Consider the following 17129-nt stretch of genomic DNA (forward strand, 5'->3'; position numbering starts at 1 on the left):
TGATATATTCTGTTTAAAGAAAGAAGAATAATGTAACAAGTCGCTACATTTAAATGCCATAGGTGGTCTCTAACTTGTGAATTGCAGGAAGATGTGAAGACTTTGGAGAGGGTGGAGAAGAGATTAGAGTGTTAGATACAAGGAGAGGTGGGACAAACTTGGGAGTGTTGGAGGACAATCTTGTATAAGTACATAGAATTATGAACAGCATAGATGGGGAAAAGAATCAGAGTCTTTTTTCCCCCAGGGTGTTAATGTCAAATACTAGAGGGCATAGTTTTAAGGGGGAAATACTTGAAATATATTTATGTAGCACGTATTTATGTAACCCAGAATATGATAGGTACCTGAAACATGCTGCCTGGGAAAGTGTTGGAGATAGATACGATGACAAAGTTTAAGAGGCATTTAGACAGAGACAGCAACATGCAGGGAACTTAGGGATATAAATCACATGCATGGAGATGGGAGATTTACAGTTTAAATCAGCATCATAGTCAGCACGGACAGCGTGGGTTTAAGGGCTTGTATCTGTGCTGTTTATTCTGTTGTTACAGAATAATTATTATAATAGTGTATGAAATAAAATCTCTCCAGCATCCAATGGAATAAACCAGGTCAGACTTCCTGAAATCAAGCCCAAAGTATAACTTTTTACCACAAAAGTCAAATTAGAGGCATAGTGTCATAGCAGCAGAGCAACAGGCCCTTCAGCCCACCATGTTCATGTTTACCATCAAATAACAATCCATACTAATCCCATTTCACAGCAGTCAATCCAAGGCCTTGGCATGAAAATCATCTTCTCCATGATCTTTTCTGTATTCCCACACCAAACTCAGGCACGATAGGAGTTTGCAGGTTTCAATAATGAGACAAGTAGGGTGGAGTATAAATAGTACCTAAAGGGCCTGTCCCACTTGTGCGACCTAATCCGCGAGCTCTGGCGAGTTTGCCCTCGACTCATTCTCGCAGCATGGTTGACACGAGGTCGTAGGAGGTCACCGTAACTCTCTTTCATGCTCGAGAGTGGTCTCCGCGTACTTGAGGCCTCAGCTGGGTCGCGGCGTTTTTTTCAACATGTTAAAAAATGCCTGCGAGTAAAAAAAGGTCGCCATGGAAAAAATCAATACTTTTTTTACTTGTAGGTTTAGTCGTAGTAGGTCGGCATGTTAGTTGTAGGTAATCGAGGATAGTCAAAGGTAGTCGTACATAGTCTTCATCATAGTCGAAGGGAGGTCGAAGGAAGACGGCTTCACTCTCCACTATTCGGTGTCCAATTTTCCCGAAGCTAGTCTTGGCTAGTCGTAGCTAGTCGAAGCTGGTCTTCAACATAGTCGAAGGAGGTCGAAGGAGGTCTTCTACATAGTCGAAAGATGTCTTCAACATGTCATTTTTTCCAAACTCTTTTAAACTCGCCAATTAGGTCGCCCAAGTGGGACAGCCCCTTAACACTTCAGGAAAATACTATCTGGTCTTGGTGGGTGGTACAGTGGTGCAGTTGTAGAGCTGCTGCCTTACAGCACCAGACACCCTGGTTTGAGCCTGACAATTGGTGGTCTATACGTAGTTTGTACGTTCTCCCTGTGACCACGTGGGTTTTCTACGGGTGTCTAGTTTCCTCCCACACTCCAAAGGCACACAGGTTTGCAGTTAAATTGGCTTCGGAAAATTGTAGATTGTCCCCAGTATGTAGTATAGTATACAGGGTGATCGCTGGTCAGCGTGGACTCAGTGGGCTGAAGGGCCTGTTTCCACACTGTATCTCCAAAGTACTAAAATGGTGTTGTGGGTACATACCTCCACAGCCAACACTTTTATAGTCTTTTGAAGACTGCACTATCACAGGATTTATCTTCATGCTTTGTGAAATTAACTTTGATCGCAGAGTAGTTAATGATGCGGGGCCTGCCTCATATATGAACAACTTTCATCTCTTCTGAAATGAACAATTGGTGTTCACATTACTTTATCCTGTGCACAACATGGATTTTGCTGCGACCAGTCAATAAATCTTTCGAGTTCACCCAGTTATGGGTGCAAACATCTTGCATATTGGACTACTCAATGCCAATAGGAAAAGTTATCTTTTGTGCCTTCTGTTCGATGGAGCATACCAAGCTAGCCACCAGGGAACCAGATCTTGATGTCATCCAGGCATTTCGTACATTGTGCAGCTACTATGTACATACCATCACACTCCTGGTAAAACTATTCCTGCTATATAGAAATAAACCAATCACACCTGCATTAGAGGGTATTAGCTACACTAGAAGAGGTTGGGCAATTTGGTTTATTTCCTCAGGAACATCGGAGGTTGAGAGACCTGATAGACGTGCATAAAACTGTGAGAGGCATAGATAGGGCAGTCAGAACATTTTCCTTCAGGATGGAAGTATTAAGGTCTAGAGGACATAGCTTTAAGGTGGGAGTTTAAAGGAGATGTGTGGGGCAAATCCTTTTTTTTGGTGGAGGCAGATATGACAGCACATTTAAGAATCTTTCAGAAAGGCACATGGACGTACAGGGAATGAAAGGGTAGGGTTCATGTGCAGGCAGAGGAGATTAGTTTAACTTGGCATCACGTTCAGCACTGACATTGTGGGCTGACGGGTCTGTAGATGTGTGTAGTCCTCTATGTTGTATATTTACATAAAGTTACGGTGTGAGAGTCTGAACAGCTCAAATAGTTTCAAATTGAGTTTTGTGTGCAACTTACATCCTTTATTTATTTCAAGTACAAAGAGAAAATGCTGGGAACAGTGAGCATGTCCTGAAGCTTCTGTTCCACTTGGCTATTCTGGCTATTAAAGTAACTGTGCTGAACCGAAGTAAACTGTGCTGCTGGAGAATCCCAGATATCCAACAGAATCAGCCAAATTGGAAATGAAACTACAAATGAAATCACAAATTACCCCAAAACACATTGAAGTCATTGTAAATTACAAATGCATCTCAAGGAGGGATCTGAGAATTGTAACGGGATGTTTTTCTGGACAGTGATTCAACATAACTGGTACATGTCAGGAACAGACAGTCAGATAGAGGGTGAAGAATGCATGCAGTATGCTTGCCTTCATCGATTTGGACATCGAGTGCAAGAGTCAGGGAGTCATATTGCATTTTTATTGGACTTAGGTTAAGCTACATTTGGAGAATTGTGTGCATTTCTGGTTACCCTATTACAGGAAGCATATGGAGCATTTGGAGAAGGTGCAAGAGGTTTACTAAAATGCTATGTGGATTAGAGGGCATTAGCTATCAGGAGAGGTTGGGCAATTTTGTATTATTTTCTCTGGAACGTCAGAGGTCGTGGGGATGCCTGATAGAAGTACATACAATTATGTCATTCAATTATAGGTTAGACAGTCAGAACAATTTTTCCAAAGTTGGAACTGTCAACGCCTAGCATCCATAGCTTTAAGGTGATAGGAGCATAGTTTGAAGGAGATGTGCGTGGCAAGTTTTTTTCTACACACATAAGAGTGGTGAGTGTAGAACACGCTGCCAGTGTTTGCAGTGGAAGCAAATACAATAGAGGCAGCTAAGAGGCTTTTAGATAGGCACATGGATAGACAAGGAATGGAGGCATCCCTGTGCTGTACTGTTCTAATAGAGAACATGAGCCCATACTAAGGCTTTGCACTGCATTATAATAACTCCTCTGATACTTTTTTTTTGTTTTGTTCTTTTACTGCTAAGTGGAAAAATCATGGTCGTTTACAATCTTTGATCTTTTCAAGAATATCTTCCAACTATAAATGAAAAATCCATTGGAATTCCAGAATAAATGGATATTCTGAACAAGAATCCAAAAGCTTTGAAGCTTTGGATTGAATCACATTACAAATTATCATGGCCAAACCTGTGATGTCTTAGATCTAACATGTGATTCCAGCTCTGGGTTTTGCTCAGGGAAAACATTTTCATGGCAATAAAGCAGAGTTTCTCAGAGAAAAATAAAGTGTGTTGGGAGAATAACCAGTGTTTTGATGCAATTCCCCCCCCATAAGAATATGATGAAGCAATGAGAAATATTGGTTCCACATCCGAACACTTGCTATACCCAATTTAAAAAAAAAACTGAACATTGGATTACAAATATTAATATTTAATGCTGACATTTTGAAAATCTACTCTCATTCTTTACTAATGCAAGTCACCTGCTGCAAAAGTGGCATGAAACTTACAGGATTAATGATGATTTCAGCTTTTGTTCAAGTGTTTTGCATTTTCCACAAGGTAAACAGGACCATTAAAGCTGAATGTTTGTAAGATGGCATTTGTTACTTCATCAAAGACGGTCACTCCCTCCCTCTCTCTACCATTGGGAAAAAGGTATATAAGTGTGAAAACGCACACCTCCAGATCAGGGATAGTTTCTTCCCAGCTGTTATCAGGCAACTGAACCATCCTATCACAACTGGAGAGCAATCCTGAGCTACAGTACTATCTACCTCATTGGTGACCCTCAGACTATCTTTGATTGGACTTTATTGGCTTTATCGTGCACTAAACGTTATTCCCTTATCATGTATCTGTATATTGTGAATAGCTCGATTGATTCAAGATTCAAGATTCAAGAGAGTTTATTGTCATGTGTCCCAGATAGGACAACAAAATTCTTGCTTTGCTTTGATTGTAATTATATATTGCCGTTCCGCTGAATGTTTAGCACACAACAAAAGCTGTACACTGTACCTCATTACACATGACAATGAACAAAACTGAAACAGAAACAAAGGAAGAGTTTGTTAGCTTGATATCCATTTTTGAGTGCACCCACAACTCAGGCCTTCACAAGTTCTAGACAAGTTTATAATTTCAGCTCGGCCAATTTTTTCCATGGTGCAGCTTGAAGGCAGCAAGCTCTTTGATCAGGAGCAAATCAACTTGCACTTTCAAGACTAAAGCACACTTAAAAGGCATGCCAACATGACTATTGTGCAAATTAAAAATTGCTCAGTTGCAAATAATACAAAGGGCAATCTAGAGCTGAATGCCCTATAGACCACATAGAAAGGAATTTAGTGGGAGAGCAGCCTTGTGATGTGCAGTAGCAACGATTCAGAACAATAAGAGTTATCTTAATATCTTAACAACTCCAATTATTCCAATTACTATTCTGTTCAACAAATGATAAAAATAATCAAGCAGTTCGATATTAGGGCTGAGGAACAAACAGTGTTTCTACTGTTGGATTTCATTCGGCACGCCTCTCAGTTTAATCAAATGGGTTTAATGCCTGTTAAAATACAAATACAAAATTGGTTTTAACATTGTGCCAGCTTGCTGTTTTTTCTTTGCAGTAGTACAATGTGCAGTAGTACAATGTACAATGTACAGTAGTACAATGTCCCAGGTGATGTAAATATCTTTCTTATGCTAGGGCAGAAACAGAAGGCAATAATAGTTATTTTTATAGGACATGAGATGTAAGATAACGTATTTCAATACAATTTAGATTATTGTGTGCTGAACCGAAAGGTCACCAAATGCTTCCCATGATGATCGTGTTCCCTTGAAGAACCAACTAACACTTTTATTAATAAAACTTTAAGAAAAAACTGTCTCCTGTATAAAAATCAGAATATAAAAGCTAAAAGTATAGGAGTTAACATGGAAAGAAGTTTGGGGGCTAACAAGAAAAAGTGAATAAGGATAAATGGTTGTCACTCCTGTCTACCCATGGTAACCTTGAATCTTCTAACCATAAGTGCGTCCAACTCTGCCTTGAACATATTCACCAATTCTATTTGCTTCACCTTTTGAGAAAGAGAACTCTAAAGACTTGCAGATTTCTGAGTGAATATTTAGGGAATTCTGCTAACATCATTTTGGAACTTCCAAAACTAATTGCTGATGGACTGTCACCCTTACTATCCCTGGACACGTAACAATGTAAATAATGGTCAATTTGATACTATGCAATTGTCACTTGGAACTGTAAACCATGAAGATTCTGCTACGAATAGTGGATGTTATTTAAGTTATAATGTTTAACGGTTAACAGATCAAAGAGAACTCTGCTCCTGACAATGCCAAAAATAGTTACCCTTATAATTCCACGAAATGTCAGACTGGATAACTGAGAAAATCAGCATTAAAACTGCAATCCAGTTTTGCAACAGAGTGCTCATTTTGTGTTTGAAAGAGAATCCAATTTGTGCAATTGTATCACTGACTGAGACGGACTGTTTCAGATAAGCCGATGCCTAGGATGACTCCGGTGAGTAAATCTGGAACAACACTCTCAGAACCGTCGGGACCAGGCGGTTCACAATTAGATGCACAATCTATCATAAATATAAGCAAATGATATTTATGCCACTGAACAAAATAGGTGAGCAGAATCAATTGCATTTAGTCCTCACTACAATTCTTATACACATGGAGGAATGTATATTATGAAGCCAATCAGGTACTGAAGCATGGGACAAATGGGGTGAGGTTTTGTGAAGAGTGATTCAACAGAATTGCTGGCCCCAAAGCAGAAGCATCCACGTCGCGGGGCTGGAATTATCCTGAGCTAATTCTGCTACCATCATCATCTATTGAGACAAGTGATGGCTTCCACTGATTGTCGGCAGAAGCTTGTGTCCTTTTCAGGACAGACGATGACAGTGAGGTTAACATTTGTAACAAGATGGACACGGATAGAAGAAGAAGCAGAATTGTTGCTACCTGTAATCTATTCCTCAACTCAAAATAGCACCTTCATAAGAGTTGGAAATATAGGAAAAACATGACCTAATTAAATATTTAGAAACATAGAAAATAGGTGCAGGAGTAGGCCATTTGGCCCTTCAGCCAGCATGGCCATGATTATGGCTGATCATCCAAAATCAGTACCACGTTCCTGCTTTCTCCCCATATCTCTTGATTCCATTAGCTTAGCTATATCTAACTCTTAGTTACTGGTGTTTTAATCAAATACCAAAGTTTTTTAACATAAACGTTTTGAAGTTGTGAACAAAGTCGAAATTGTACCCAGTTTGCAGAGCAGACTGACCTGCCTGCTTATCCTGACCTGCTCCTTAACTCCTGATTTTCTCAGTATCACTGCTATGCCTAGAATCAGTATATCTTAGTTTCATGCAAGAATTTACCATTTAGAGGATGGGAATTAATTTTCTTCTGCAGTACACACATTGTAAAGAGTGTTTACTCCATATTCCATAATCAAACAAAGATATATCACAATTTTCACAAATTTTAAAAACACACGATCATTACAGAAACATCACAATTGATCTATAGGCCAATCATTAGGATACAACAGAGTCACGGCAACAAGTTACAGCAGGCTTTGCTAAAAAACATTAATTTACCATTTGCGCTTGTCCTAAGATAAATAACATCTTTGGTCCTGTTCAGAACAAGCCAAATGATAAAAGTCATTAAATTATAGGCACTTGATAAAACAAATTTTCACTTTGAATTGCTACCTTGTAACCTGCGTCCCACAGGATTGGCCATGTTACATAATAATTCACCACCCAATCTGATACATCCGACATCACATCATCCTTATTAATTACAATACACTAAGATTCTTACTCCAGTAATTGTGTGTTTCCTTTATACAGAAGAAATTACCTTGTAATCCACTCAATACTAACAAACAGTAGACAGCCAGGTTAACAACATTGCATACAATAATTAAATATTGGTATAAATGAACTGCAGAAACATGTGAAGCGACACATTTTAAAAATATATATTTAAAAACCAGAACTAATTTTTTTTTTTTTAAGAAAGCATCCAAACTTGTAATCTAAAACATATTTCTTGGTCTAGCATGTGACCTTAAAACATAGTTTAGTAACCTGCATAGTATAAGCAATGCATGGGTTGCAACTGCTTCAAGTAAAATAATTTCCACATCCAAAATGAGACTTATTCTTCAGTATAAATCAAATTTTACAATATTACTGTAATCTTACACAGACCAAAAACATTTCAATATTCATATTTTAAAGAAAACGCGAGAAGATAATGAAAGTCAGTCATTTTCTTGTGTTTTGACCAAAATGGTCGTCCGAGTAATCTTCTGATACAAATCAGACCAAAATTGGTGGGAGAAGTCCTATTTAATAAACATAATCCCCACTTTAACTATAAATATTTCCAAGACAATAGTGGTACTTTCAAAGGGTTGTGTCCAGTATTTCTTGACGACCTTGAAATATAACCTACAGTGGCCATTAACAGAGAAAGAATGCTGTCAGGAATGTTACTTAGAAGGCATTACTGTTGCTAGGAAAATAAGTGTCAGGTTTCAAAACCGAATGAGAGGATGGGAGTACTGCTGATAGGTTGCTAAGTACTTCGACACAGGAGGACTCCTCTTTGCAGCTTCCATCTATTAAACGTGATTGGCGTGATGGTAGGAGGCTCGCAGCGGTTGCCTCTGCCTGAATGGGATGAACCACACGATCTTCCAGCGCGTGCCAAACACTTCTGAGAACATTTGCTGCCAAGGCTTTCTGGGCTTCAATCTACAGATAACAGCATTAGTAAGAGGCAGCACACCCACTGAGCTCTGCAGTCAGATTAGAACGATGGTTTGTGTAAGAAGGAACTGCAGATGCTGGTTTAAACCGTAGACCCAAAATGCTAGAGTAACTCAGCGGGACAAGCAGCATCTCTGAAGAGAAGGAATGGGTGATGTTTCGGGTCGAGTCTGAAGAAGGGTCTCGACCCATTCCTTCTGTCCCTCTGAATTACTCCAGCTTTTTGGGTCTATCTTTAGAAAAATGGTTTGACCATTACAGAGCCACTGGCTCATCATGACTTCATATGTATTTTAAATTAAATCCTAACATTTCCACCAGCTGGGATTCTTAATTTGAAACAAAATTGTGCATCAAAATTGATAATATATTTTCCATATATGTTATAAAAGTACAGTATTTACAGTTGCATATTTCAAAACAGTAGCTTTTTAATATACTGGGCTTTTACATGATAAATGGCAGCGAGTTTGTTAATAACGCAGAAATACATTACAATGGATGTTCTATTCATTTATAATCAAAGTGCCGCACCGTATGCTACTTCTATCCTACACGCTAGGGACCATTTACAATTTTATCAAAGCCAATCAACCTACAAACCTACGCGTCTTTAGAGTGTTGAAGGAAACTGGAACCCCCGGAGAAAACCCACGTGGTCACAGTAGAATGTATGAGCTCTGTACAGATAGCACCCACAATCAGGATCGAATCCGGGGCTCCGGCACCGTTAGGCAGCAACTCTACCTTTGCACAACTGTGTCTCCCTTGTTCTTTGCAAATTATTTCAGCAATAGGCAGTGAGTTTAGTTTATTCTCTGATGTACTCCGTTCTTGATTAATTGGAAGTTGACTCTGTACATAGAAATCCAAATGTGCCCAATAATAGAACAGTAATGCACAGGAACAGGCCCTTCAGCCTACAATGTATGTGCTGAACATGGTACCAAATCAAACTAATCCCGTTTGCCTGGACGTGATCTATATCCCTTCATTTATTGCATATTCATGTGCCAATCTGAAAGCTTCCAAGCACCTACAGTACATTTCCGTGTTAAAAACTCTCCCTGTACATCTTATTAAGCTTTCTCCCTTAAAGCTATAACCTGCAGTATTTGACATTTCCAGCCTGGGAAAAAGATTCTGACCATCTACCATATCTATGCCTATCGTAATTTTATAAAGTTCTATCAGATCTTCCTCAGCTATCAATTCTCTAGAGTAAACAGTTCAAATTAGTTAAACCTCTCCTTGTAGCCAATTCTCTCTAATCCAGATGGCATCTTAGGTAAACCTCATCAGTCCCCTCACTATGGCCTCCATGTCCTTCCCATAATGAGATGACTGGAACTGCACAAAACCCTCCAAATACTAATGTTAATTTAAAGTGGTTTAATTTCAATAATTGGATAATTCATTTCCAGACAGCAAATGTGCAAAAGCGTAATTTAAGCAAAGTACTTAAAACAGTAATGTATGAAAAATCATTTGAATTAAAGATATTATTCATGTTCAATATTCTACCAATTCAATATATTACTATTTCACAATACAGGCATAAAGCATAACATTATTCTGTACTCACATCTCATCTGGGCAACTTGACATTCTTTCTATCGTTGTCACATCCTATTGATAAAAATGAAGTAGACAGCGTCACTAATTCAAGATATCAGAATGCATTCAGAAAACATAATTTAAAAATTGTAATTTATACATCCATAGTAAAATAGGGATAGGCCTACATTGAACAAATAACTTAGGTGTTCTTGAACTGTTTCTATAGTTTATTTTCCAAATATTCTCGTTTTACAATGCTCAGCTTCCATATGATGGTAGGCTGAATAAATAAATGGATTAAATAAAAATCACATCGGATAGCCTTGCAGTTCAGATATTATCTTCTTAGATTGCTCTCACAATTCATACCATCAAATACCAAATGTATTTAACGATGCACAGTTGGTAGAGCTGCTCCCTCCCAGCGCCCAAGACCCAAGTTCCATGCTGTCCCTGGGTGCGTTTCTGTGGAGATTACACATTCTCCCTGTGACCACATGGGATTCCTCCAGGTGCTCTGGTTTCTGCCCATACCCCTAAAATGAGCAGGTTTGTAGATTAACTGGATTCTATAAATTGCTCCTATTGTATAGGAAGTGGATGTGAAAGGTGGGATAACATAGAACTATTTCGATGTGATCACTGGTTGGCATGAACCTGGTGGGTCGAAGGGCCTGTTTCCATGTTGTATCTTTCAATCAATCAATTTCAGGCAGCTCTTCGGTAATGCTTTTATGTACCATTCCTATCTAGTCCTCATTGTAGAGCTAAAATATCATGGCCATTGAATATTACCACACAGAAACAACCATCAAACATCCATCTCTACTATTTTTTGTTAATATTCTCATATACCCATCAACTCCAAACCAGATTCTATCACTAAGTACAACTCGCCTACCAACCTGTATATCTTTGTGATTTGAGAGGAAAATGGAACTTACACAATTGTAGAGAACCTGCAAACTCCTCATGGGCAGCAGTGGAGGTCAGGAATAAACCCAGCTTGTGGAGCAATGAGGCAGTATTTCCATCAGCTGCATCACCAACCCACTGGAGAGACCGCTATAATTAGCTCCATTCACAGGCAAATTACTTTTTACTGCAGCAAATTAAAGCATACTACAGAAAACTCTTCTTAAAAAAAAAACTTCCTGCAATTTCTACAAATCCACAAAACTTCAGTTGAATGTAAACACTGACATGTGTGGTCCTTCTACGACAAGATTACTGCTGATCCAAGGCACAGCACTAAGCACAGAACACAATCCAAAAAATAGACAGCCTTCCACCACTCGCTGCTTCTCACCATGCAGCCAATTCTGTATCCAATTAACTAGCTCTCCCTGGATCCCATGTGATCTAATCTTCCAAAACAGCCTATCATGTAGAACATTAAAGGCCTTGCTGAATGCTGGTCAACATCTGCTACTAGTAGGCAAAGCACTATAGTCCCCTCCCTATACCTTTCTGAATGTCAGACCTCCTTTCATCTGCTCCTTCAAACTTGGCTGTTCACAAGCATTTTAATAATCTGCCCAAACATGTAACTTGCTGGGAACTTATTGGCCATCAAGCCTTTTGTGAACCTCCTTATTGTGATAAAGCTGCTGAGTAAAATGAAAATGTTCCTGTATTTATAAAGCTGCAGATACCAAATCATGAGCCTATTTGGTAACTTGTTCTACCCTTTTCAAAGACCAACACTCCCTCCCACCAACCCCCAACACAATTGTGTGTCATTATCACACACAATTTCCTGAGCGTACAATTTTACTTCTCATTGGAAGCAGCTCAGCTTACAAGAGGACAGAGAGCTGCTCCAGCAGTGGAAACAATGAATTACAGGTGCTGCTTACGCAAAAGGACACAAAGAGCTGGAGTAACTCAGCAGCAAAGGCAGCATCCCTGGAGAACATGGATTGGTGACGTTTTGGGTCAGGTTCTTTCTTCAGACGAGTAGGATACCTACCATGGTTAATTAAAACAAAAGATGACCACAGTAAGGATGAAATGGTGTAATATACCCTCTGTTTCTGTAATGTTCTTCAACAGATGACATCTGCCATCCTCACATGGTCTGACCTATGCATGACTTCAGACCCAACGATGCCCTCTCAAATAGCCAGGCCAGCCACTTAGCTACAGGGCAATATGCCCTCACCTTGCAAGTGGGCCAGAGCGGAGTGGAGAGCCAACCACATCTGTGCTTGTACCAATCCGTACTTGCCCCGGCAGCTAAAAATATTAATTTCTTCCCTGCTTTACTTGTGATATTTATCTGTTTCTACTTATTGAAAACTCCTCTGGACGCAAAGTATCCAAGGAGATGCGAAAGATAATGATCAACACTCTGCAAGTTAATATCTCTCGACAACCAGCGTGCCAGGGATCCCTGCATACTTCTCCAGACTCTCTTTGCAAATCCACACTCTGCGAAGAGGTGAGCAACCGTCTCCTCTCCATAGCAGCTGTCAAGAGGGCAGCGTGCGCTGGTAGTGAGGTTCCGACGGTGCAGGAAGGATCTGACTGGGAGGGCTCCCCTCACCACCAGCCAAGCCAGGTCTTGGTGCTTGTTGGTGAGTTCTGGCAGTCTGCTCTGGGAACCATGCCACCGGATCCATCAATCCCTTTCCCTGCAGTGCCTGCAGGACGTTCCGTGCTGACCACTGCCCGATGGACATGTGGTCAAAAGTGTTGGTCCGGAAGAACCTTTCCACAAACGACAGATGGGGCGGCAATGTCCAGTTGACTGGCACATTGCGTGGCATCTGCGCCAGGCCCATCCTTCGCAACACCGGGGACAGGTAGAACCTCAGCAGGTAGTGACACTTGGTGCCCACGTGCCTTGGCTCTACACTCCGCCTGATGCAGCCACACACAAAGGTGGCCATCAGGGTGAGGGCGACGTTGGGCACGCATTTACCCCCGTTGTCTGCTGACTTGTGCATTGTGGCCCGTCGCACCTGGTCTATCCTCGACCCCCAGATGAACTGGAAGACGGCCCGGGTGATCCCTGTGGCGTAGGAGGGAGGGACAGGCCACACTTGCGCCAAGTACAGCAGCCCCGAGAGCACCTCACCTGACTGGCACCTGATGAATTTTTTCCCGTTATGGAGAGTTGCCTCCACAGCTCCAGCTTCTTCCCCACCTTGTTACATGCCTCAGCCCCCCCGAACCAGATTCCCAGCACCTTTAAGAAGTCAGGCTTGATGGTGAAGGGGACGGAAGATCGGTCGGGCCAGTTGCCAAAGAGCATGGCCTCGCTCTTCCTGCGGTTCACCCTGGCTCCCGTGGCCGACTCAAACTGGTCGCAGATGTTGATCAATCTGTGGACCAACCTTAGATCCGAGCAGAAGACGGCGACATCGTCCATGTACAGGGAGGTTTTGACTTGAGTGCCTACCCTGCCTGGCAATGTCACTCCTCTTATGCGAGCATAAGAGGAGTGACATTGCCTCTTAAGGTTCAATACAGCAGACAAACAAGAAAGGGGAGAGAGGGCAACCCTGCCTGACTCCAGACCTTACAGGGAAACTGTCTGATTCCCACCCATTGATTTGGACTGCACTACAGATATCGGTGTAGAGCAGTTTGATCCAATTTTGGATTCCCTCCCCAAAACCCATTTTGGAGAGCACGTCCCGCATGTACGTGTGCGATATCCTGTCGAAGGCCTTCTCCTGGTCCAAGCTGACTAGGCAGGCATCCACCCGTCTGTCCTGCACGGAGGCAATGGTATCTCTCAGCAGCGCCAGGCTGTCTGAGATTTTCCTGCCAGGTACAGCACAGGTTTGGTCCGGGTGGATCACCTGTCCCAGAGCAGACTTGACCCGGTTGGCTATGGCCTTAGACAGGATCTTGTAATCTACATTCAACAATGTGATGGGTCTCCAATTCTTTATATCCTTCATCTCCCCCTTCTGCTTGTAGATTAAGGTGATGCTGCCCTTCCTCATGGAGTCTGACATGCTGCCAGCTAGAAGCATGTCATTGTACACATCCAGCAGGTCCGAGCCCACCCAGTCCCACAGAGCCGAATACAACTCGGCCGGTAAGCCATCGCTTCCGGGAGTTTTACTCGAATCAAAGGAACGGATGGAGCCAGTCACCTCCTCTAGGGTCAGTGGCTGGTCCAGACTCTCCTGCTTGCTGTCCTCCAAGACCTCCGTGATAGAGGACAGGAAGTTCTGGGAGGAGGTGCTGTCTGTGGCCTTTTTGTCATACAAATCCGTGTAAAAGGATTTACAGATCCTCAGCATGTCCGTCTGCGAGGATGCTACCGAGCCGTCCTCGTACCTAAGACTGTTCATCACAGAGCTCCCCCTGTGAACCTTACGTCTCATCCTACTCCAGACCCTGGATTGGAAGATGATCTTGGAGGATTCAGAGGTAAAGAGCCGAGCTTGCCAGTCCTTCACCTCTCTAAGTTCCTCCCTCACATCCACCCTCTCGATTGCAGAAGGAGCAGTTGCTGCAAATCTGTCTGGAGTTGACACAATTCCCTCCGACTCTGTCTTGCTCTCTGAACCCCTTTAACTATGAAGAACCTCTTAATGTTCTCCTTGGTTGCTTCCTACCAGAGTCTCGGGGAGTCAAAGAGGGGCTTCACCGTTCTCCAACATGCGTAATCCCTCTTTAGCTCCTCAACGTTCTCTGGGGTCAACAGATTCATATTTAACTTCCACGTCCCTCTGCCTGCCTTCTGGTCCTACTGTAGGTGACAGAAAGCCTGAAGGAGGCAGTGGTCAGAGTAGAACACTGGCGTGAGGTCGGTGTGTCTGACCATGACGGCCTTTGTCGTGAAGAGGAATATCCGGGACCGGACTGAACCATCCGATCTCGACCAGGTGAAACGCGGCTGGAACCTGCCTGCAGGGTCACTGAAGGCGTCGTGCTGCTCTGCGTCTTTTACCGTCTCCAGCAGGAGCTTGGAGGTGCTGTCCAGACTGTTAACGGCACTGCCGGATCGTCCAGCCGCATCAATGATGCAGTTGAAGTCACCGGCCGGAACGAGCTGCCGGGACGTGGCCAGCAGCGGTGGGAGTTGCTGGAGAATGGCCAGCCGCTCGCTCCGCACGGGTGAGGCATACACATTTATCAGCCGGAGCAGAGAAACACGGTACATAACATCCACCACGAGGAGACGCCCCCCAACCACCTCCCTGACCTCAGTGATGGTGAAGTTCCCTCCCCGCAGCAAGGTCCCCAGGCCGGAAGCACGACAGTCCGTGGGGCCACCATCGCGACCACCTCCGATAGCAGCGGAGGTGTGACAGCCCGCACTCCTGGAGAAAAGTCTGCTTTGACCTTGGCCAGGTACTGCAAGGCATTTACACATCGCGCAGTGTTCTTCACACTGCACACGTTTAAGGATGTCAGTTTCAGCTCCATTGTCTTTAGAGTCACTGACCATTCTCTGTCCCCCTCATGCCCACCGCTTTGGTGAATTGCCTCACCTTTCCTGGGCTCAGGTATTGGGTGCCGGCATCCTCAAGGAGGTGGGTTACCTGTGGCGTAACCAGAGGTGTCGTTGGGGGGGACCTACTTGTTCCACCTCCTTCTGGGCGCACCGCCCCCTCCGTCTCCTGTAGCTGGGGTGGCTGATTCACTCTTCCTGGTATCCCGGAGCTGGGGCCCATCGGCCGCTGCACTGCTCCCGATGTCCTGGGGCTGGAGCCCCTCAGCCGCTGCTCTGCTCTCGGTCTCCTGGGGCTGGGGTACAATCGGCGTGGCCTTTCTCTTTTCCTCCCGTTTTCTTCCTCTGTCTCCGTCGTTGGGACTTTAAGGTCGCCTCATCCTCTGACGAGGAGAGATTGCTGCAGTGGGTCCAGGTGTCGAGGTAGAAGTTGATTTGCGCCCTGATCAACCTCTCAAAGCACTTCATCACCACAGATGTAGTGCCACTGGTCGATAGTCATTGAGGCACGTCACCTTGCTCTTCTTGGGCACCGGTATAATTGATGCCATTTTAAATCATCTGGGTGGTGGGCCGTGCTCGTCTGCAGCTACTGATTCCCATGCTGATGGATTCTGCAATGAGTTTAAGAACCTGGTTGAAATACAGTGAATGGGGAGGTTATGGATTGTGTGCTGCAGATGAGATCAGTTTAGGAATAGAAATAGGAATACTTTATTGTCACATGTGACTAAGCACAGTGAGATTCTTTGCTTGCATACACAATGTATACAAATAGCAGCCACCTACGGCGCTGACAAAGTTACAAAGCACGCCGGCTCCCAATTTTGTCCCCCCTTCCCCCCACCACAGCAGTTCCCCCACACCTGGTCCCCATTGTCATTTGCCCCCCCCCCCCTATTGTCCATTGTTCTTCCCCGCTTCCCTCACAGTGTTCCTCCACACGGGGTCCTCCATTGTTCTTTCCCTCTCCCCTCACAATGGTCCTCCACGCTCTCATCGACCATCGACCGCGGGTCGACCCGCGAGGCATCGCCGCGAGGTTTCACCACCACCGAGACCCCATCGTTACAAAGTTTCACTGCTGCCATCGCCGAGGCCCCATCATCGCGAGGCTTCACCGCCGCTGCCGCCGAGGCCTTACCCCTGTCGACGCCCCACTTCACGTCTCCATGGCGCTGACCTCGGCTCCAGTCACGGTCTCCGTCGGCCGCTTCGCCCGACATAAGGGCCTGTCCCACGAGCATGCGACTCCATGCGGCAAGGGCGACCTAACCAGAAGCGGGGGCCGCGCGGAGGTCAAGTGAGTGACATGAAGTTCGAGCGAAGTCAGCGGGAAGTTCGCGCGTGACGTACGGCGTCGAGGCGGCTGCGGGCCAGCAGGTCATTGCCACGCGGAATTTTTGAACACGGTCAGTTTTTCGGAGCCCCGTGCGATGTCGGGACCAGCTCCGCACAACTCCATACGGCTCCGGCGATCGAAGTGGGACCGTCCCCGCGAGGCCGTACGGCTCAAGCGACCACGTCAGGTCGCACTTGCCGCATGGAGTCACTTAGGTCGCGCTTGCCACATGGAGTCGCATGCTCGTGGGACAGGCCCTATAGGCTTCTACCCATGAGGCCCCGGCCCAGGC

General features: G+C 44.0%; 1 protein-coding gene across 14 annotated transcripts in view; it reads right to left on the reverse strand.

Annotated features, from left to right (window-relative positions):
* Positions 1 to 8069: 8069 nt before the first annotated feature.
* The window catches only part of zdhhc21 (zinc finger DHHC-type palmitoyltransferase 21), a 62549-nt gene continuing 53489 nt past the window's right edge, over positions 8070 to 17129 (reverse strand). For all 14 annotated transcript variants that reach the window (XM_033018040.1, XM_033018034.1, XM_033018044.1 and 11 more), the window contains 2 exons: positions 10102 to 10145; positions 8070 to 8501 (listed from right to left, as the gene is read on the reverse strand). In XM_033018040.1, the coding sequence (XP_032873931.1) occupies positions 8369 to 8501; positions 10102 to 10145 (177 nt within the window). In that variant the 3' untranslated portion in view covers positions 8070 to 8368. The remainder of the gene's footprint in view (positions 8502 to 10101; positions 10146 to 17129) is intronic.

This window comes from Amblyraja radiata, chromosome 3 (genome assembly GCF_010909765.2).
Source record: "Amblyraja radiata isolate CabotCenter1 chromosome 3, sAmbRad1.1.pri, whole genome shotgun sequence".
NCBI lineage: Eukaryota > Metazoa > Chordata > Chondrichthyes > Rajiformes > Rajidae > Amblyraja > Amblyraja radiata.